The sequence below is a fragment of the Staurois parvus genome, unplaced genomic scaffold, assembly GCF_062004578.1.
Source record: "Staurois parvus isolate SC_StPar_1 unplaced genomic scaffold, SC_StPar_1.0 ptg000461l, whole genome shotgun sequence".
NCBI lineage: Eukaryota > Metazoa > Chordata > Amphibia > Anura > Ranidae > Staurois > Staurois parvus.
This window is the reverse complement of record NW_028318257.1, coordinates 1,644,481-1,667,715: the sequence shown is the minus strand read 5'-3', so window position 1 is coordinate 1,667,715 and position 23,235 is coordinate 1,644,481. Positions and strand designations below refer to the sequence as shown.

The window sequence follows — 23,235 nt, the reverse complement described above, 5'->3', positions numbered from 1 at the left end:
GTCTAAGCAGCTGCTGGATTACTTTTACAGGCAGAGGGAGGGGATGACAACCTGTACCCAGATAATGCACATTAAAGACGTACCTCTATTATTAAGCACTACTACTTTTATCAAAGTCTGGCATGTTTGGTGTACCAGGGGATCAGAAGGCATTGAAGGCCGTTTACTCACAATGGAGGTTGTAAAGGTGGTGGAGTGGGACTGGACATATCTTTCTTTGGCTCATCAGCTGCTTCAGGTTCATCGTCATAATCAAATCGGTCCAGCAACTGTTAAAGACATAGCACATGCTTTCAGAAAAGGACATACAGAAAAGGGAAAAGAAAAACCTTAAATTGCTCAAATAGTAATTACCTTATCAAGGGTACTTTTCCTTTCTGACTGGTGAGACGGCTGGGGTTGAGTGTTCATTTGACAAGTAATCGACTGTACTTGGGAATATATATTCTCTTCAATAACTGGAGACTGTGGCTTCGGAGGGTGTTGGAAGGTCTGAAGAATCTGCTGAAGCTGTAAAAAAAAAAAATTGTGTAATATTTGTGCCGATTGTACAAATATAAAACCAAGAATTTGAAGCTTAAAGTCATTACCTTTACTCAAACAGTATGATGCAAGTTTATAAAATGACTAAAAAAAAAAATAATTGTGTAAGGGTTCAGACAGGTGGATGCATACACAGCAGAAAAGTGGCACAGCATGGACGGCTGGACTACGCCTGTCTGAATGAACCCTTACACAAACTACCTATAAATTACCGTATTTTTCACTCCATAAGACGCACTTTTTTCCCCCCAAAAAGGGGGGAAAATGTCAGTGCGTCTTATGGAGCGAATGTAAAGCGGCCGGTCCGGTATTTCTGCCGCCACCATGTCAGGATATCGGGCCGGCCGCTCAGCTCTTCTCTCCTGCAGGACCTTACCTGTTCCTCGCTCCAGTGCTGCAGTCTTCCCGCGGCGGCTTCTGTGACAGCCGGGTGCCCACTGTGCATGCGCGAGAAGCGCTGCGCTTTGTGAATGGTCTGGCATCTTCTGGGACACATGCCAGGTCCCAGAAGGCTCCGGGCCATTCACAAAGCGCAGCGCTTCTCGCGCATGCACAGTGGGCACCCGGCTGTCACAGAAGCCGCCGCGGAGAGAAGGAAGGACAACTCCGCAGAAGTGGGAGCGTGTACCTGCCAAATTCAAGTACCCGCTGCCCCTCCCTCCCCAAAGGTCCGCAGTCTCTGGTCATCCCCTGCACTGCATCCGCAGTCTATGGTCATCCCCTGCACTGCGTCCGCAGTCTCTGGTCATCCCCTGCACTGCGTCCGCAGTCTCTGGTCATCCCCTGCACTGCGTCCGCAGTCTCTGGTCATCCCCTGCACTGCGTCCGCAGTCTCTGGTCATCACCTGCACTGAGTCCGCAGTCTATTGGTTCAGAATATTTTTTTTCTTGTTTTTCTCCTCTAAAACCTAGGTGTGTCTTATGGAGTGAAAAATACGGTATCTGTTTAAGCTTGGAGTCTTAGGCCCTTTCACACGGCCTTTCCAATCGGGTCCACCTGTCACTTTTTTCAGGTGGAACTGATCAGAAGGTCCAAAGAGCCCTATGGAAAAGTAGGTGTGTCCATTTACACCCACCTCTGGGTCTAATCAGGTCTGCAAAAAGGGAAAGGACTGTGTCCTTTTCAGTTTTGGTGGAGCAGATGTAGCCTGATAGAAACAGACAGCGGAGTCCGTTTACCCCCAGCCGCCCATAAAGGCAACAGGTGTCTGGGACATCCATCCTGTTCTGCTCTGATCAGCTCACAGATCCTCTGATGATCAGACTGGAAAGTGCCTCATGCGAAAGGAGCCTTGTGTAAAATAAGACTATGCACTCAAAACAGTGCTGTACACATCGATCATTGAAACCAAAATAATGCACGCTTAAAAGTGGTATTAACAAATTGCCCTCCAGAGGATTTACCCCTTTCCCGACCAGGCCATTTTTTGCGATCCGGCACTGCATTACTTTAACTGACAATCGTGAGGACACGCAGCGCTGCACATAAAATGAAATTTATGTCATTTTTTCCCCCCACAAATAGAGCTTTCTTTCAGTGGTATTTGATCACCTCTGCGGTTTTTATATTTTGCGCTATAACAAAAAAAAAAAAAGAAAGAAAAAAAGACCAACAATTTTGAAGAAAAAAAAATAAAAAAAATATTTTTGACTGTTTGCTATGCTCAATAAAAACATTTTAAAAATCTGATTTCTTCATAAATTTAGGACATCCTGCTACGTCTTTGCTAAAAAAAAAATAAAAATAAAAGAAAAGCCCAATATGTGTAAATTAATTGGTTTATGTGAAGGTTATAGCGTCTACAAATAGCGGTATATAGACTGGAATTCTTATTTTTTTTTATACTAGTAATGGTGGTGATAAGCATCATAGTATACTGTGGCGGCATTCTGGCACTGGGTTGGAACTGCCACCGACATCCCCAGTGGCACTAATACAGTGATCAGTGCTAATAAAAAGCACTGACACTGCACTAATGACACTGGACAGGAAGTGGTTAACATATGGGGAGATGAAAGGGTTATCTGTGTGTGTTTTACTAGGGAGACATGCAGTTTTGTATCTCTCTGCTGTGCATGAGAAAAAGGTATTTAGAAGTTTATATTTACTATCCCTCCTAGCTTGTAAGCTCCAAGGAGCAGGGCCCTCCTTTCTCTCTTGTATTGAACTGTTGTTGCTTTATTGTCTCCCGTTCTATTGTAAAGCGCTGAGCAAACTGTTGGTGCTAAATAAATCCTGTATAATAATAATACTAAAATAATTGCACGTCCATGTACTGGGGGAGACCAGATATAGTGGATGCAGGGTCCTGGGTTTAGGAACACTAACAGGAGTTAACAACAGTACAGGCATGAACAGCCTTTCACTTATATTGCAGACTGCATGAGGCACCTGCATCTCCCCAGGCACAAGAAAATGCATAGAATTTTGCACCAACCCTTTTTTCAGCCTCCATACAGAGGAAAGGAGAGAAACCCATTCAAGGCCTATATTCGATGTAGCAAAAAGCAAGCATTTAATGTCAGTTTGTGTTAAAAGACTTAAATCATAACTTTTACTGATACAAATATGTCACCTTGCATATACTCAGAAGTTAATAGGAAGTAGTAGACAAAACATACCTGCTGCCCTTGGCTACTTTGAAATAATTGAGCAACAGCTGCAAAAGCCTCTGAGCTGGGTAAATGAGGAACACTCACAGCAGGAGCAGATACTGCAGGTGCTGCAGGTGCAGGAGCAGCGATCGGAGGCTCTTCAGGAGGGTCAGATGGAAGCAACACAGAGGGTGGTGAAGATCCTGCAAAAGAATCCCTGTAAATCTGTGCACTATTTGTATATGTTAATTACATATTGCATCAAAGTGGTAAATGTCACAAGGAGAGAGGGGAAAAAAATACCAGATGAAGAAACCGAATGCATTGTGCAAATAGAAATTAGTACCGTATTTGCCGGCGTATAAGACGACTGGGCGTATAAGACGACCCCCCTACTTTTCCTGCTAAAATGTAGTGTTTGGGCTATACTCGCCGTATAAGACTACCCCTCTTCCAATGCACACCAGTGGGAGGAATAGTGCCCCATCATTGATGTCAGTGGGAGGAATAGTGCCCCATCATTGGTATCAGTGGGAGGAATAGTGCCCCATCATTGGTATCAGTGGCAGGAATGGTGCCCCATCATTGGCATCAGTGGGAGGAATAGTGCCCCATCATTGGTATCAGTGGGGGGAATAGGTGCCCCATCATTGGTATCAGTGGCAGGAATAGTGCCCCATCATTGGTGTCAGTGGGAGGAATGGTGTCCCATCATTGGTGTCAGTGGGAGGAATGGTGTCCCATCATTGGTGTCAGTGAGGGGTGGAATAGTGCCCCATCGTTGGTATCAGTGGGGGGGAATAGTGCCCCATCGTTGGTGTCAGTGGGGGGGAGGAATAGTGCCCCATCGTTGGTGTCAGTGGGGGGGAGGAATAGTGCCCCATCGTTGGTGTCAGTGGGGGGGAGGAATAGTGCCCCATCGTTGGTGTCAGTGGGGGGGAGGAATAGTGCCCCATCGTTGGTGTCAGTGGGGGGGAGGAATAGTGCCCCATCGTTGGTGTCAGTGGGGGGGAGGAATAGTGCCCCATCGTTGGTGTCAGTGGGGGGGAGGAATAGTGCCCCATCGTTGGTGTCAGTGGGAGGAATAGTGCCCCATCGTTGGTGTCAGTGGGAGGAATAGTGCCCCATCGTTGGTGTCAGTGGGAGGAATAGTGCCCCATCGTTGGTGTCAGTGGGAGGAATAGTGCCCCATCGTTGGTATCAGTGGGAGGAATAGTGCCCCATCATTGGTATCAGTGACACCAATGATGGGGCACTATTCCTCCCACTGAGACTTGCTGACCCTGTTGTCGTATGGTGCTGCTGCAGCCAGCATATGTGGTTGCAGCAGCACCTCTACACAGAGCACTTACCTGCTGCTCCGGCACTCAATTTTCGCGGGGCCGCTCGGCTCCGCCCCCTCGCCGGTGATTGGCCGCCTGTGTGCCTTTCCTGAGCTTCAGTTCTGGCGGCCAATCACCGGTGAGGAGGCGGAGCCGCGCAGCCGCACGAACATCCAGTGGCCGAACTGAAGGAGACGCCGCGCTTCCTGGTCCGGATCGTCGTGGGACTGGATCCAGGTAAGAGACGTCAGCCCCTGCAAACCCCTGTACTTAATGCCGCAGCCCCCCTAACATGTGTACCGGCGTATAAGACGACCCCCGACTTTTGAGAAGATTTTCAAGGGTCAAAAAGTCGTCTTATACGCCGGCAAATACGGTATGTTGATTTCAATTTGCTTTCAATCTTGCTAGTCCTTCCCTAGTTCAAATAGGATTTCCAAAAATATTTTAAAAACTCACCAATTCTTTAGCAAAGGGACAAGCCAAAGTTGTCCATTCACTCTAGCAGACACTGTCTAACCACCCTCAGACATGTGTCTACCAAGTCCTAAATACAAACTCTGGCCTAGGATGACCACTTACATTTTTCAGTATCTAAAATGAGACATCTCAGGCACTAGCTAATCAGGTAGAAATAGGAATTCTGACTTGTCTGTAATACCCTTTTTTGTCTGAGTGTAGTACATGACACAAGATCTTAAGTCTTACCCAGGATTATGCTGCCAGCCTAAGAAATTGGACACTAGAGAAACAAAGCTGTAAGGACAGCCCAGTATAAACCCTCTCGCTTCCAGAATGCCATAAATTCTGTCAGCAAGCAATAAAAAGGATCTGAATCAAACAGGATAAAGAGGCTGTCTTGTACTGTACTCCAAGGCAAGTATTTTATCCTATATTACATGACATAGTATCTTTAGTCTTAACCATGGGACCTCCAGAAGCAGTCCAAATGGGGTGAGCAACACTGCAAAACGCATGCCAACAAGCCCACAGAATGAGAGCATTATGATCTCCTTTACTTGAAAATGTCATCAGTTGAGGCCCGAGTATCCACCTGGTGAAACTAAAACATGTAATGAACCACCAAATGACAGCCTTAGAATCTGATAAACCGATGCCTAATGCCAAAAAAGTCCAAGAGTCACTAACTGCTCAAACAGGGAAAAGGGGAACCATGCTGGGTCATAGGCCTAAACTATGCTGTTGAGAGGGGCTGGAAAACTGCAAAAAGAAGCTGTAGTAGCCAAAGAGCAGCAAGAAGAGAGAAAGGGAAAATGGAAGAGAGAAAGGGAAAATGGAAGAGAGAAAGGGAAAAAGGAAGAGAGAAGGAAGAGAGAAAGGGAAAAGGAAGAGAGAAAGGGAAAAGGAAGAGAGAAAGGGAAAAGGAAGAGAGAAAGGGAAAAGGAAGAGAGAAAGGGAAAAGGAAGAGAGAAAGGGAAAAGGAAGAGAGAAAGGGAAAAGGAAGAGAGAAAGGGAAAAGGAAGAGAGAAAGGGAAAAGGAAGAGAGAAAGGGAAAAGGAAGAGAGAAAGGGAAAAGGAAGAGAGAAAGGGAAAAGGAAGAGAGAAAGGGAAAAGGAAGAGAGAAAGGGAAAAGGAAGAGAGAAAGGGAAATGGAAGAGAGAAAGGGAAATGGAAGAGAGAAAGGGAAATGGAAGAGAGAAAGGGAAATGGAAGAGAGAAAGGGAAAAGGAAGAGAAGAAAAAGAGAAGAGCGGAAAAGAGGAAAAAAAAGACAAGAGAGGGAAAAGGAGAAGAGAGGAAAAAGGAGAAGAGAGGAAAAAGGAGAAGAGAGGAAAAAGGAGAAGAGAGGAAAAAGGAGAAGAGAGGAAAAAGGAGAAGAGAGGAAAAAGGAGAAGAGAGGAAAAAGGAGAAGAGAGGAAAAAGGAGAAGAGAGGAAAAAGGAGAAGAGAGGAAAAAGGAGAAGAGAGGAAAAAGGAGAAGAGAGGAAAAAGGAGAAGAGAGGAAAAAGGAGAAGAGAGGGAAAAGGAGAAGAGAGGGAAAAGGAGAAGAGAGGGAAAAGGAGAAGAGAGGGAAAAGGAGAAGAGAGGGAAAAGGAGAAGAGAGGGAAAAGGAGAAGAGAGGGAAAAGGAGAAGAGAGGGAAAAGGAGAAGAGAGGGAAAAGGAGAAGAGAGGGAAAAGGAGAAGAGAGGGAAAAGGAGAAGAGAGGGAAAAGGAGAAGAGAGGGAAAAGGAGAAGAGAGGGAAAAGGAGAAGAGAGGGAAAAGGAGAAGAGAGGGAAAAGGAGAAGAGAGGGAAAAGGAGAAGAGAGGGAAAAGGAGAAGAGAGGATATACAGTTGTGTTCAAAATAATAGCAGTGTTGAAAAAAGTGAATAAAGCTCAAAATCCTTCTAATAGCTTTTATTTCCATACACACAAATGCATTGGGAACACTACACATTCTATTCCAAATCAAAATATGAAGAAAAATGGATCAAATTTGTGTTGTTCCTCTAAAAAAAAAAGAAGAAAAGTGAATATTAGACTGTTCAAAAAAATAGCAGTGTTTGTATTCTTCTTTACAAACTCAAACATTCACTATATAAACTGAAAAATGTTTGAAGATTTTTCTTTCCTTTGAATCAATTAATATTTAGTTGTATAAGCACTGTTTCTGAGAACTGCTGTACATCTGTGTTGCATGGAGTCACCCAACTTCTGGCACCTGTGAACAGGTATTCCAGCCCAGGATGATTGGACTACATTCCACAGTTCTTCTCCATTTCTTGGTTTTGCCTCAGAAACTGCATTTTTGATGTCACCCCACAAGTTTTCTATTGGATTAAGATCTGGGGATTGGGCTGGCCACTCCATAACGTCAATCTTGTTGGTCTGGAACCAAGATGTTGCACATTTACTGGTGTGTTTGGGGTTGTTGTCTTGTTGGAACACCCATTTCAAGGGCATTTCCTCTTCAGCAAGACCTCCAAGTATTCTGATGTATTCAAACTGATCCATGATCCCTGGTATGCGATAAATAGGCCCAACACCGTAGTATGAGAAACATCCCCATATCATGATGCTTGCACCACCATGCTTCACTGTCTTCACAGTGTACTGTGGCTTGAATTCAGTGTTTGGGGTCGTCTGACAAACTGTCTCCGGCCACTAGACCCAAAAAGAACAATCTTACTTTCATCAGTCCACAAAATGTTGCGCCATTTCTCTTTAGGCCAGTCAATGTGCTCTTTGGCAAATTGTAACCTCTTCAGCACATGTCTTTTTCAACAGTGGGACTTTGCGGGGACTTCTTACAGATAGCTTGGCTTTACATAGGCGTCTTCTAATTGTAACAGTATTCACAGGTAACTTTAGACCTTCTTTGATCTTCCTGGAGCCGATTGTTGGCTGAGTCCTTGCCATTTTGGCTATTCTATTAATTCGAATGGTAGTTTTTCGCTTTCTTCCACGTCTTTCAGGTTTTGGTTGCCATTTTATAGCATTTGCGATCGTTTTAGCTGAGCAGCCTATCATTTTCTGCACTTCTTTATAGGTTTTCCCCTCTCCAATCAACGGTTTAATCAAGGTACGATGTTCTTCTGAACAATGTCTGGAACGACCCATTTTCCTCAGAATTTCAGAGAGAAATGCACTGTAACCAGCATGTACATTTGCTGCCTTCCTTCCTTAGACAAGGGCAATAATTGCCACCTGTTTTTCAAAGAATGAATGACCTCACTAATAGAACTCCACACTGCTATTATTTTGAACATGCCCCTTTCAATTAGTGATTCAATTACACAGAATCAGCAGCATGCATGTCATGACTGTTGGGTCTGTTGGATTTCTATTACTCTACTACACAGACTAGTAAATTATTTGCCGTGTAGAAATATCATTTCTACCAAAAACAATGATTGATCAGGTTAGTGATGTCTGACTGCTATTATTTTGAACACAACTGTATATGCTTCTCTTAAGGCAAAGAGAAGACGTCCATTCTCCTATGCACGAGGCATGCTGGGAATGGGAGGGGTTATACTGGACTATATTTACAGTTTTTCGAGTCCAATGTTCTGAAGATGGCAGCATATCTGATGGTGAAGATGATCTTGTGTCCTATACAATAGGAATTTTGTACTCACTGAAAAACCCTTTCTTGGAGTCCTTTGAGGGAAGCCATTACCATAAGGTTATGCTGCCGCCTACAGGAGGATTGAACTGGGGTTCTCCTTGGCTTGCCTACAGTTTTTTCCAGTGTCTAAAGTACTACATCAGCCTGTGCAAATCTAGAGCTATGAGAACCACTGGAATACCCTCCGTCTCCATTCTGGGAAGCAGACGAGGAAGATGTTTTACGGGAGGAAAGGCTTAGATCTAGATGTACTGATACTGCATAGCATCCCTGTACCTGGAGACAACCTATCCAGTTTGCTGTGGAACCTAGGAGGCCAAGGTCCACATCATGTGTCCCCAACCTGTAACAGGTCCTGAACACCACTGGGTGAAAGGACCACCCCCGCAGGACCAGGCACTGCCGAGTGAAGATGTCTGTCTGCCATTGTTGATGTCTAGGATGTAAACTATGGAACATGAAGTTCTTCCCAGGACAGGATCTGCTCTTACTCTAGCCTGGCCACTGCACACCTTGCCCAGCTCGAGCAGGTAAGAGCAGCCTCAGCTCAATTCATCCAAGATGTGCCCTCAACATGTTTAATCATCAGGCATTAGATGAACACTACCAGCTAGGCAGTCCAGTGCTGTTAGAACAATCAAATCACTAGACAATCCAGCATAGATTGGGAGCTTAAATTGCTGAGACAACCAAACATCCAAGTTCCCTGCATCGGCAGAGTGCCAAGTACTTCCTTCAATTCAATCGGTTTTACATATGTCCCAAGGATCTTTCAAAAGACAGTAAAATTATTTGTCCAAAAGGCAGAGATGGATTCCTGAGCCACTAAACCAGGGACAACTTGGTCCTTGGCACCAGATAAACCTGTCTATCCAGGGAATAGACAAACATGTCCCACAAATGACAGAATGTTGTCTTGTAGGCATCTGGAGTGAAACCCTGGTGGATTCCATAGAGAACGTCTGAGCTTGAATGAAGGCAGAGCTTTTAGATTCAAGATGGGGTGAACATGAACAGACGAAAAACCCCTGAAACCTGTCTGGCACAGGAACTGAAGCAATGAAAACCTAGATTTAGAAGTCATGTTATGACTACTTGCAAAACTGCAAATCTGGGTACTGACACGGGAGGTGGAAAGTGACAAAGATAGGAGGGGGCTGGAAAAAAACTCTAGTTTGTAGCTCCTGGAAATTAATTTCAGCACCAAAGCATCAGAAATGCAGGCTGTCTAAGTGTTTGAAAAGGCTAACAGACGTCCCCCCCACTTTAGGTGGTTGGGGCACACCTTCATGCTGAAGATTTGCAAGACCTGGAGTTGAGACTTAGACGTTTGAAGACAAGGCGGCACATTGTACAGGTCGATCTGAATCATTTAGATGTTCACTGGCAAAACTTCAGAGAAGGATTGGGAGACAGTGCTGCGGTCAGATGAGACCAAAATTGAGTTCTTTGGCATTAAATCGATTCGCTGTGTTTGGAGGAAGAAAAAAAAGCTGACTATGATGCTAGGAACAACATCCCTACAGTGAAGCACCGAGATGGAAACATTATGCCTTGGGATGGTTTCTCTGCTTAAAATACAGGCCGACTTTCCGCACTGAATGACCAATGGACGGGGCCATGTATTGTAAAATTATGAATGAGAACCTTCTTCCCTAAGCCAGAACACTGAAGATGGGTCGTGGATGGGTCTTCCAACATGACAATTACCCGAAACATAATTCCAAGGCAACAAAAGGAGTGGCTGAAGAAGAAGCGCATTAAGGTCATTGAGTGGCCTAGCCTGTATCCAGACCTTAATCCTATAGAAAACTTATGGAGGGAGCTGAAACTTCGAATTGCCAAGCGACAGCCAAGAAACCTCAAGGATTTAGAGAAGACCTGTAAAAGAATGGACCTAAATCCCTCCTGAGATGTTTGCAAATCTGGTAACCAACTACAAGAAACATCCTACCTCTGTGCTTGCCAACAAGGGTTTTTCCACCAAGTCATGTTTTGCTTGGGGATCAAAAACTTCATTTCTTTGTAAGTGGGCAAACATGGAAAATCTGCAGGGGATCAAATCATTATTTTCCCCACTGTAGGAGGCTGTGTGATCCAAAGGTCTAAGACTTCCTGTGCCTCGTCATGGAAAAGAAAAAAAAAAAAAAAAAGGAAGAGGAAGAAGGGGTCTCATGGAGTGGGGTACAGCCAAGAGCTTTACCAGTCACCTGAGAGTAGCAGCCTACGAGTCCTGTCTGATTAAAATATTACACTTTAGCATTGCATTCAGCTTTAGCAAATATAAACGCTGACTATAGAAATATGATAGCAATAAAAGCCCTTTGGGTATCAAAACTGGTTTTCCCAATCTGTGCAAAACTAAACTTTTGCTGTTAACATTATACAAAATAAATTTTTCCCGATTTAATGCAAAAAACTCAACATTTTAAATATACTTTATACAGTAGTGTTAACATGATTAATGATTATGCAATGACAAACTCTTGATTGTTTAAACATAGAAAACTCTAAACTCATGCAAGGGTCAAATCAGGTTTAGATAAAAAATGTATTTTAAACATATAGATATTCAGAGGATGGATAGGATAGATAGAGATATTAAAAAGTCCTACCTTCTTCATTAGCGGAATTATCTGCCAGTAATTCAGGAGGTGCGGAACCTGCTGCCATATCCAGCAATGGCTGTATGATCTCAATTTTAAATACTCCATTTTTTTGCCACAAGTTCAAAACGCGGACAATCTTACTCTGGAAAGATGGTTGAAAATTTAGTTACAAAAATTCTACCATTTTGTTGGTAGTCTGAAGCCAGAATCGTTAACAGTGAAAGATGCTTAAAATCTAAAAAACTGCCACTTTATTTGTTGTTACTATGTTCTCATACACTGTCCTGATAGACCACTTGAGTACCAACCTAAATCGGTACTGGATCCCACAATCCTCGGCTAGGCGAGGATGATGCTGCCTAAGCCCTGGCCTCTTTCCTTCTTCACATATCCTAGGAAACTGCAGGACGGTTGACAAAGCGTTGCACAAGTTTGCCCCCATATTCAAGATGGTGGCGCCGGAGACTCGCAGAGGTAAGAAGAACCAGCACTGGCAAGTACCAGATTTTAAAAGTCAGCAGTTACAGTACTTGTAGCTGCTGACCAAAAAAGTTAATCTTTAAGTAAGCATAAAATAAATTACTTCAAAGGTTTACAACCAGGTTACACTTATCGTTCCCTATTCATTAGAGGCATTCTATCAATGTGAGCAAAGCAGAGCTCAACTGACAGCCATGAAACCAGTGAGCATTTATTACATTGGTTATTTAAGAGTCAAGAGACAACCTCCAAAAACTCTTGACACACAAAGGAAACCTATATTGGGGAAATAAGAACAGTGAATGCCAATTTCCTAAATATGTAGCTACAGGGCAATCCCCAATTTTAATACTCAGACTCTGACCTGGAACATACAGATCAAGATGGTCAGAACTCCAAATCTTGCAAATCTACACAAGCCTACATACTCTCTCTCCTCAGGACATGTTTTATAGCACTGTGAGGAGGAAGGCACCCAAGTCATGTGCGCACACACACTACAATTAATGAAATAAGACAAGTACCACCCCTGAAACTATATGAAAACAATGACGTCTACTACCTTATCTTCCTCTGGACAGAGATACAAACATTGGAAAGTTGCCGTTAGGTTCTTAGTAAATCTTGGACCAAATACATCTTTATCAATTCCAAACTGATGACGAGACTGACGAACTATTGAATCAATTACATACAATCCTGGGACCTTGTATTCAGGTTTACACTGAAAAGAAAATTCAGAAGAGATCGTTAATAAAGCTTACACTAAACTTTCTCCACACAATTTCAGTAGGTAGGTTGGAGAGTAAATCACCCACCAGCTTCATATATCTAGGGCCGTATTACAACTGAATGTTAATGTCCTTTTGAACAAGTCCCACCGCCTTGTGTCATTCTATTTTAGTAAAAATTGCTACTATAATGTGCTTTTTACTAGACACAGCAAGTGGCACGTTAATATGCAGAACTATACAGCTGTACAGACCACCAAACGAGTGTGAGATGGCCTTTTCCAAAAAAAGGTCCTTTCACCATCTCCCAAGAATTCTCTTGCTGACTTTGTCCATCTCTAGATATTTCTGGTGGAGAAGTGACACAAAAGGAAACAGTTTTGAAAATGTTGGCTTGGTGTTGCCACCTGTTTCCCTTAATGTCCTAGGCCATGACCTGTTATGCCATTAAGGCAAGCACAGCCCTGTATATTTCTTGAAACCTTTCCTTTTAGCATTGTTGCTGCTAGAACAAAAAAAGTGCTGTTTATGCAGCTGAAGATGCCTCAGACGTCTGACTTTGTAGTAGCTGTCCAAGCTGGGATGAACTGTGACAACTTGCTACTGGGGATCTAACAGATATATGAAGCCAATTTGTGATTTACCACACTAACAATGCAAATATATGTGCTGGATAAACTGACACTTAGGTTCACAAGAAAATTATGTGGAAATTATTGCTGACCTTTCCTTTAAAAAAAATTACCCTCATGTACAGCATACTTGTTCCCATTTTGTGATTTAAAAAAAGTACTGAAGCCAGGCAATTAGCATTTTCATAAAAAGGCTAGAAATGGCAGCATTAATACTTCTCCTATTACAGGTATACTTTAAGAGCACACTTCAATAGGTTAAGCGGTGCAGAGTCCACAAAAGAAGGTAGGAAATAAAACCAAACTCATAGAAACTCACCTTCTTAATAAATTTTTCCACAATTTGGACTACATGTTTGTAAAGCTAGGGGGGGAAAAAAATAGAAAGAAATGAAAAATGAGCAAAATATAAAAAACAACCCTCAGTTTAACAATCAAGAATAGCAGCCACGAATACACCCATTTTACCTTTATAGCCTTTATAGCAGCCTTTGTGATCAAAATCATCTTTGCACGAGAAATTGGAGGCTTCATGTCCATGAGCGAAAAGAGCTAAAAAGGAAAAAAAAAAAAGTTACAACAATGAACTCAAGAAAAAAAATCTCATTTTGCCTGCAAAACTTAAGTTTCAATTAACTCATTAAAATAATCATTTCTAAAGCAAGCACATTATACTTTTACTCAAACTTTAAAAATCATTATCAAGATTTGTTAAACATGAAAGTTCTGTCAACAAGAGTGCACTCCCCCGCACTGAACGTTTTAATGCATCAGCCAACAGTGGCGTTTAAGAACTTCAGTTTAGTAAGATTTCCTTTACATAGAACCAATACCCATGTCCAGAGAACTACATCTCTTCGAACACCAGGGATCACCAGTATCTGGACAATGTTAGTGAGATCCAGTCACCTTGCTTACTTAGGGCCAAGTGACCTGGTTTCTCTAAAGCTTGGACTGTTACCCAATTATACTCCTCTTCACAATACTCCTCTGCTGCTCTGTGCTTCTGGGTATAAAACAGCAAGTGAAATAATGCATTGGGCCTAGTGATTGGTCTTAAAACACTACCACATGGCCTGAGGAGGTTACACCATTGAGCCATGTAAACGTCAACACAAGATGACTTGTATTTTTCTCAGCTGCAACAGAGGAAGGCGTTATGGCAGAGTACCATGAAGGCAAGTATGAACAAGGTGGGTGGGTGTTTGAGTGTAATAGGCTTTAACCACTTACCCTCCTGAGGATTTACCCCCCTTCCTGACCAGGCCATTTTTTGTGTTACTTTAACTGACAATTGTGCGGTCATGCAACGCTGCACCCAAACGAAATTAATGTTCTCTCTTTCCAACAAATCAAACTGTTTTCGGTGGTATTTGATTGCCTGTGAGTTTTTTTTTTGTTTTTTTGCGCTATTCAAAAAAAAAAAGCGACAATTTTTAGGGGAAAAGAAAAAAAAACTATATATATATATATATATATATATATATATATATATATATATATATATATATATATATATATATGTATGAATGATCAGAAAGAAAAAAAAAATCCCAATACGTGTAATTTAATTGGTTTATGTGAAAGTTATAGCGTTTACAAATGGCGGTATAGATTTTTTTTTTTTCTTACTAGTAATGGTGGCAATCAGAGACCTTTAGCGGGACTGCGGCGGACATTCCGACACTGACTTGGTGTCACTGACAACCCCAGTGACACCAATACAGAGATCAGTGCTAATAAAAAAAAAAAAGCACTGACACTCTACTAATGGCACTGGGCAGGAAGGGGTTAATATGAGGGGCGATCAAAGTGTTAACTATGTGTAGGGAGTGCTTTACTAGGGGGCGGGATGCTTCACTGTAAGCACACTGCTCTGGATGGCTGTGCTAAGCCGAAAGGGCAGGAGACTGTTCGTAAACAAAACAGTGTTCCTCCCCGTCGGAGATGCCCGGTAATCACTGGTCGGACCCGGTGATTGACAACTGTGGCTCGCTCGCGCACGCACCCCCTACCTGGAGATGCAAAATCACGTGCATATATACACGATTTTGCGCACCCCTGCCGCCCTGTAGCAGTATATCTGCTATAGGGTGGCGGGGAAGCTGTTAAGAGTGTACTTTACCCTTAATGGACACTGACATGATAAAGTAAACTGGTCATTATGTAAAAACTCATGAACAACAGTTGCTGCTGCCAGATTTTCAAACACACAAGACATCAATTTCAAACTTTATTAAACCAAAAACAGAAAAGAGCTGATTGATGAATACCATGGTGCCTCACCAAGACCCAAATTCTTTTGGTTTCATTATCCTTTACAAATTATAAATCCAAAGCCCTCATCTGCATCACTCTCCTTTGTTCTCTGAACAAAACTGAATCCTGTATGACATCAGTGTCCATATGTCTGGAAGCGCTGAACCTGAAGAGTGGGCAACATAAGGCCAACAAACCCAAGACCAGAACAGGGAAACCCCGATTACAAAAGCAGCCTGCAAGACCTTTCACTATAACCAACATTTGCAGAGCCATGTCCATCCACCAGGTAAAAAAAAAACAAAAAAAACCAAACACTTTGTACATGCTGGGGGAGGGGGTTCCTGTTGCCTAGGGGTGGGGAGCAGTGGTGTAAGATGGAAGAGGGTAGGGGCACCTGGAGGGAGGGGTTATGTTGGGCGATGGTTCTGTGTTGCAAGACAGCACTGGTGACAGGTCCCAGAAGACTATGGGACCATTCAAAAGGCGCAGCTCTACTTGCAAGTTGTGCAGTGGGAAGTGTGAAGCCGCAAGCTGTCACAGTCGAGTGCCAACACTTAAGATGCTGGCACCGGAGAGAGAGGAACACACTGCTGGATTGTAGGACAGGCGAGAGGCTGGTTTTCTTAACCACTTGCCTACCGGGCACTTATACCCCCTTCGTTTCGCACTTTGAATGACAATTGCGAGGTCATGCAATACCGTACCCATATTACATTTTTATCTTTTTTTGCACACAAATAAAGCTCTTTTGGTGGTATTTACTTGCTGCTCGGTGTTTTATTTTTTGCACCATAAACAAAAAAAGCACAAATTTAAAAAAAAAAAGAAGTTTATTTTTTTTCTATTATAGAATTTTGCAAACTGGTCATTTTTCTCCTTCACTGATGTGTGTTGAGGCTGCAGTGATGAGCTGGCACTGATGATGCTGCACTGATATGCAATGATGGGCACTGATAGGCAACATTGACGGGCGGTACTGCTGGGCACTGATCATCGGTGCCCTGATGATCGGTGCCAGTCCGTCCTCTGACAATTGCCAGTTATTGGCAGTACTCTCCTCACACAGCACAAGGAAAGTGCAGCCGATAACCGGCAACTGCATTTACCGGTGATCTGCTGTGTCATTGGACACGGCTGATCACGTGGTAAAAGGCTGCTGTGATTGGCCTTTTACTACATCACGTGATCAGCTGTGTCCGTAGGACAGAGCTATCACAGAGATCGCCGGGGGCGAGCGCTTTCTGGGAGGATGTCATATGACGCCCTCCCAGAACTGGCCGGCCGCAGTGAAGTCGTCATTCGGCTATCTGCGGTCGCCAATTGGTTAAAGGTTAGCAGCTACAATTTTTGCCGCTGCTGACTTTGTTTTCAGATTTGACTGGAGATCCACTTTAAAAAGTTTCATTGAGACAAAAGGGACCGCAGGGGCAGAATAATCTATGTGACACCCTGCACAAAGGCTTTTACCAAAGAAAAAGACATGACAAGTCTCTGGAACAAAATAGCCAAATCCTAAATCTGCTCCTCCGATGGTACTTTAAGCCACAGAGTCATCTGCAAACCAAACTGGAGAAAAGCCAAAAAGCAGCCCACAACATTTTTAGGGCGGAAACTTGCAAGCCTCACACTAGGTGAAAAAAACCTTCCATGTACATGTTCACAGAGGTTGACTTTTTTATTTCAATTCCTACCCTTCTCAGGGCTACAAACATCCCTGTCAAAGCCAGCGACCATAAAGCAGGATGGAAGATCAATGCTAACAAGATCAAGTCTGCCCAATCTGCTTGGCTGCCAAGAGATTTGTGATGTCCACATACTACATTCTTGTAGCTGACCAGCTGTGGGAGGGCTAGCCGAATCGCCCAAAGTGCCAGGATGTTGACTGGCAACCGTTGCTCCTCGGACAACCACATTCTCTTACACAAGCTGGAATCTGTCATCAACACCTTCCAAGTCATCAGAAGGCAAGAATTTCCAGCATTTGCGCACAAAACCATTCCAGGGTCAGCCTAGTCTAGGCATCGGCAGATCCAAGGATTCCTGGCGTTTGCCCCATACCAAAAAAGGTACTGAGCTGTAGAGAACTGGAGTTGAACTGGGCATACGGAACAGCATCGGAAGGAAAGCACCCTTGTGTGCGTCCCAAACCATCTAAACCAGGGAGTACCCCGCAAACCAGAAATGACTGCTGAAAATTCCTAAAGGAATAAAAAGGAATCAAAGGATTGTATTCCCAAAAATACCAGATGACAGGCAAGCTGACCCTTAGGAAGCAGTTTTACAACAAACAATACAGGAGGGCCTTCCTATTGGACAATGGGATTTACTGAGTCCACCCTATCATCCTTCCTCCCACCTTTCTGTCTGCACAATGCTGTTGCTTGCTGAGGGTCAACAGGCCTGTAACCTTAGTAATTGGAGTAGCCAAGGCCAGATACCTATGTAGCAAGTCACCTCATTGTAACAGGCGTCCAAATATTTGAACAGGCACGCTGCCGAAGGCTGCTGTGCTGTAGGTTCAACTACTGAGCTGCCATTCACACGTGCTTTTCCCACCCCTTTGTTTCTTTTCAGCTTCTGGCCAGGGAAAATACAAGGCAGTAGCTGAATGGGGTTGGGGATGTATCACTGGTTGCTAGGCAACTAGCAATTCACCAACTCTGAGCAGGAAGTAGTCACATTCATTCCCAGCACATACATGACCCATGATTGTCACGATCGCTGCCACCAATATGTCACGATCGCAAGATCGCCGCCACCAACATGTGGCAATCCCACGATCGCGACGTCCAATATGTCACGATCGTGGCGTCAGACCCCAGTCCTTCTCGCCCAAACTCGTGACCGAAGGACTAGCCGATCTAAAACCGCGACGTGTAGTGCGTAACAATGTCACACCCAGCTGCACCCTGCACAACGATTTTCCAGCTAACGGACCACAATCGATGTACCGGCAGCCTGGGCGATTGTTACTGGGTCACGTTATTTACACAATTAACCCTTCACACTGCCACTACCTCCTTTTTGTACAGAGAAAGAGTAAACTCGGCGTTATCAGCTATAACACTATAATGATTGAGATAATAGTCTGTATAAAACGGTCATAACACAGGCCTGTTATACAGAGGGTTAAACAAACTGTAGTGTTCTCTTTAGAGGCACGGATTCGTAAATTGCAATACAGAGCTATAGAAACCGTTCAACACTTTCAGAAACAAAGATTTATTTCTAAAAGGCCAAAACGGGTGCAATAAAAATATTTACAGAAACAAGATGTAACGAAGAAACATATATAAATATACAAGGAACCATAGCACAGCAAAGAGATATCAGAGAGAGATGAAAGGGTTAAGGTACTTGCCAAAGTCCTGGGTTAGCAGATTCAAGTTACAGAGCAAGAGGGCACGTGTCTCCCCAGGTGGTATTGATGTTAAAAATGGGAGACATCTTCAACTTCTTAATCTTAGGCCTGACAGCAGGTTTTGTAGTCCCCAGCGGGGGGTGGCTCTGCAGTCAAGGACCAATCTCCGCTTAGGGCGTGGAGAGATGGGTGGATGCTTCAATTAGAGCAAAAATCTCCCATAACTCATATTTGGCCCATAACTTTTCATCTGCACAAGTGACATTCAACCCGCGGGTAGATTATTATGCAGACAAGTCTGAAGACTGATTAGATATGAATTATGAAAGTGTACACTAAACGGTTCGCGAGATCTATTTTTCTGCTTTCCTGTGTGTCCAAGACAAGGCGGGTGAACCATCAAACTGTTCACCTGCTCATCGTCCATCTGACGATATGTTCGGTTTTTATGTAAGTTTCTCATATTCCAAGATATGAGACATAGGGGAAAAATGGTTTTAACCGAGGTTATCTGATTCTGTCACCTACGCTGAGTTAAGTTTTATGAGGTTGGAATCTCTCTCAACTCTTGGGAAAGTTTGCCTTATCTTTTCCGAGGTGTGAAATGGCACAGTTCTTGGGACAGTGAGGCACCTTGTGGCTCCCTGCTAGGATCTGGCCTGTGACACTTTTAACACACACACACACACACACACATCTGTCACTGTGCCTTTCAGAGTGAGGGGGGAAGAATGAGGGAATAACATGGCTACTCTTAACAAAATGGCAGACTGTGTCAGTCTCTGGTGCTAGCAATTCACCAACTCTAAGCAGGAAGTAGTCACATTCATTCCCAGCACATACATGACCCATTATAAATACAGGTGCCTCTCTGTACGCAAACAGAGCTGGTCTTACGGTCAGTTTCCTAATCTGCAAATTGGTGATTCGGTTTTAATTTATAGCAGCCATAGCAAGAGATTCTTAAAGTAGTGTAAATTAGAACTACTTGCATTCGTTACATGTATCTGAACTCCTATCAAAGCTGTTGCCAGGCTTTTATGAATTAGTTTCAACTGCTTGCATATATGAGGGGGCAGCTCCTACAGGCACAGCGATGTACCTGTATGTCACTGCTTGTTTCCAGGTTTAGGGTATGCACACCCCGCCAGCCAAATCCCACTGAGATTTGACACAGCGGGAGTTTGTCAGCAGTTCCCGGCCAATGATTCATGGCTGGGACCTACCGATTACCTATGTCAAATCACAGCCTAGAGCCCTTTGCTGACAAAACACAGGGCAAGATCACCTAGTTTCTTTTCCCTGCAAAAAGGGAAGGAAGAAAAAAAAAAAAAGGCACACAACTAACCCTTTGATTGCCCCTAGATGTTAACTCCTTTCCAGCCAGTGTCATTAATACAGTGACAGTGTATATTTTTAGCACTAATCACTATCTGTGGGAACTGACTGCCACTGACTGCATTATTACAGTCCCGCTACAATTCACTGATCGACTCCATTACTAGTATTAAAAAAATAAATTAATTAATAAAAAAAAAATGTAAAAACTCCAGTATATATACACACACCATCGTCTTGTAGATGCTATAACTTTCACGCAAACCAATATACACTTATTGGGATTTTTGTTCCCTAAAAACATGTAGCAGAATACATTTTGGTCTAAATTTATACAGAAACTAGACTTTATTGGATATGTTTTATAGAACTAAAAAATTTCTTAGTTTGTATTATATAAACAAAAAAAAAGCAAACGTTTCTAGGAACAAAAAAAAAAAATAAATAAACCAGTCGTGATCAAAAGAAAGCTATTTGTGTGGGGAAAAAAATGTAAATTTGGTCACAGTGTTGCATGACCGTGCAATTGCCAGTTAAAGTAGCACAGTGCCGAATAGCAAAAAAAATTGCCTGGTTATGAAGGGCTAAAATATTCAGGAGCACAAGTGGTATAGTCACCACAGTAAAGCATCACAAATTTGTATTGCCTTGCCCCCCCATGCTGCTATTATGGGTGAATACCCCATGAAGGGATTCTCTAAGGATAGCACACAATAGTGAGTGCAGTTCTAACCAAGACCACTACATAATATATATTAGAAATGTGCATGTCTGCAAAAAGCATTGATGATTGCAGAGGTGAAAGACATAAGGAATTGGCTTGTTGAGAAGGTGACTATTACTTGGAGAGTAATTGGACTGGGCTAGTGGCCAACACTCTTAGGGGCAGTGTTGTAAACTATGAAGGTCTCTATGGGAAAGTAAAAAGAGTTGACCTAGCAGCTCAAGGCATCCTAGAACAACATTAAAATGACCTTCCAAGGACTCACAAAAACCTCAAAATGTAGGCAGCATGTACCTGAAAAGAGAGCTGTATTTGCCCAGCAGTCTATATATTCAACAAGGCAGATACTAGCTATAGCAACACTACATGAATTATGGATGCCCAAAGCATGTGATACCGTACCTTGTAAAACAACCCATTCAGCTTACACTAGAAATGCAAGGCAAAGTATATATATATATATATATATATATATACAGTCATGGCCGAAATTGTTGGCACCCTTGATATTTCTCCAGGAAATCATGTATTTCTCACGAAACGTATTGCATTAACACATGTTTTGCTATACACATGTTTATTCCCTTTGTGTGTATTGGGACAAAACAAAAAAAGGGAGGAAAGAAAGCAAATTCGACATAATGTCACACAAACCTCCAAAAATGGGCTGGACAAAAGTATTGGCACCCTTTCACAACTGCGGATAAATAAGAATGTTACAAGCATGTGATGCTCCTGTAAACTCACCTGGGGCAAGTAACAGGTGTGGGCAATATAGAAATCACACCTGAAAGCAGATAAAAAGGAGAGACGTTCACTTAACCTTTGCATTGTGTGTCTGTCTGTGCCACACTAAGCATGGACAACAGAAAGAGGAGACGAGAACTGTCTGAGGACCTGAGAACCAAAATTGTGGCAAAATATCAACAATCTCAAGGTTACAAGTCCATCTCCAGAGAACTAGATTTGCCTTTGTCCACAGTGCGCAACATTATCAAGAAGTTTGCAACCCATGGCACTGTAGCTAATCTCCCTGGTCGTGGACGGATGAGGAAAATTGATGAAAGATTGCAACGCAGAATAGTCCGGATGGTGGATAAGCAGCCCCAAACATGTTCCAAAGACATTCAAGCTGTCCTGCAGGCTCAGGGAGCATCAGTGTCAGCGCGAACTATCCGTCGACATTTAAATGAAATGAAACGCTATGGCAGGAGACCCAGGAGGACCCCACTGCTGACACAGAGACATAAAAAAGCAAGACTACAGTTTGCCAAAATGTACTTGAGTAAGCCAAAAGCCTTCTGGGAAAACGTCTTGTGGACAGATGAGACCAAGATAGAGCTTTTCGGTAAAGCACATCATTCTACTGTTTACCGAAAACGGAATGAGGCCTACAAAGAACAAAACACAGTACCTACGGTAAAATATGGTGGAGGTTCAATGATGTTTTGGGGTTGTTTTGCTGCCTCTGGCACTGGGTGCCTTGACTGTGTGCAAGGCATCATGAAATCTGAGGATTACCAAAGGATTTTGGGTCGCACTGTAGGGCCCAGTGTCAGAAAGCTGGGTTTGCGTCCAAGATCCTGGGTCTTCCAGCAGGACAATGACCCCAAACATACGTCAAAAAGCACTCAGAAATGGATGGCAAAGAAGCGCTGGAGAGTTCTGAAGTGGCCAGCAATGAGCCCAGATCTAAATCCCATTGAACACCTGTGGAGAGATCTTAAAATTGCTGTTGGGAAAAGGTGTCCTTCCAATAAGAGAGACCTGGAGCTGTTTGCAAAGGAAGAGTGGTCCAAAATTCCGGGTGAGAGGTGTCAGAAGCTTATTGATGGTTATAGGAAGCGACTGATTTCAGTTATGTTTTCCAAAGGGTGTGCAACCAAATATTAAGTTAAGGGTGCCAATACTTTTGTCCAGCCCATTTTTGGGGTTTTGTGTGACATTATGTCATATTTGCTTTTCTGCCTCTGTTTTATATTTGTTCCAATACATACAAAGGGAATAAACATGTGTATAGCAAAACATGTGTTAATGCAATACCTTTTTTGTGTGAAATACTTGATTTTCAGGAAAAATATCAAGGGTGCCAACAATTTCGGCCATGACTGTATATATATATATATATATATATATATATATATATACATACATATATATATATACACACACACATACATACACACACACATATATACACACATACATACACACACACACACAATATATATATAATATATATATATATATATATATATATATATATACACATACACATACATACATATACATATACATATACATATATATATATATATATATATATACACACATATACATATATACACACATACACACACACACAAACACACAAATACATACATTATATACAGTATCTCACAGAAGTGAGTACACACCACGTTTGTAAATATTTGATTCTATCTATTCATGTGACAACAATGAAGAAATGACACTTTGCTACAATGTGACGTAGTGAGTGCACAGCTTGTATAACATGTAAATTTGCTGTCCCCTCAAAATAACTCAACACACAGCCATTAATGTGT

At 42.7% G+C, this 23,235-nt stretch overlaps 1 protein-coding gene across 2 annotated transcripts in view; it reads right to left on the bottom strand.

Moving 5' to 3' along the window:
• LOC149452843 (uncharacterized) overlaps nucleotides 1-23,235 on the bottom strand; it is a 131,400-nt gene that overhangs the window by 79,156 nt on the left and 29,009 nt on the right. For both annotated transcript variants that reach the window (XM_089688940.1, XM_089688941.1), the window contains exons 2-8: nucleotides 13,452-13,535; nucleotides 13,303-13,347; nucleotides 12,183-12,344; nucleotides 11,147-11,282; nucleotides 3,166-3,341; nucleotides 355-510; nucleotides 172-269 (exon numbers count right to left, since the gene is read on the bottom strand). In XM_089688940.1, the coding sequence (XP_089545066.1) occupies nucleotides 172-269; nucleotides 355-510; nucleotides 3,166-3,341; nucleotides 11,147-11,282; nucleotides 12,183-12,344; nucleotides 13,303-13,347; nucleotides 13,452-13,535 (857 nt within the window). The remainder of the gene's footprint in view (nucleotides 1-171; nucleotides 270-354; nucleotides 511-3,165; nucleotides 3,342-11,146; nucleotides 11,283-12,182; nucleotides 12,345-13,302; nucleotides 13,348-13,451; nucleotides 13,536-23,235) is intronic.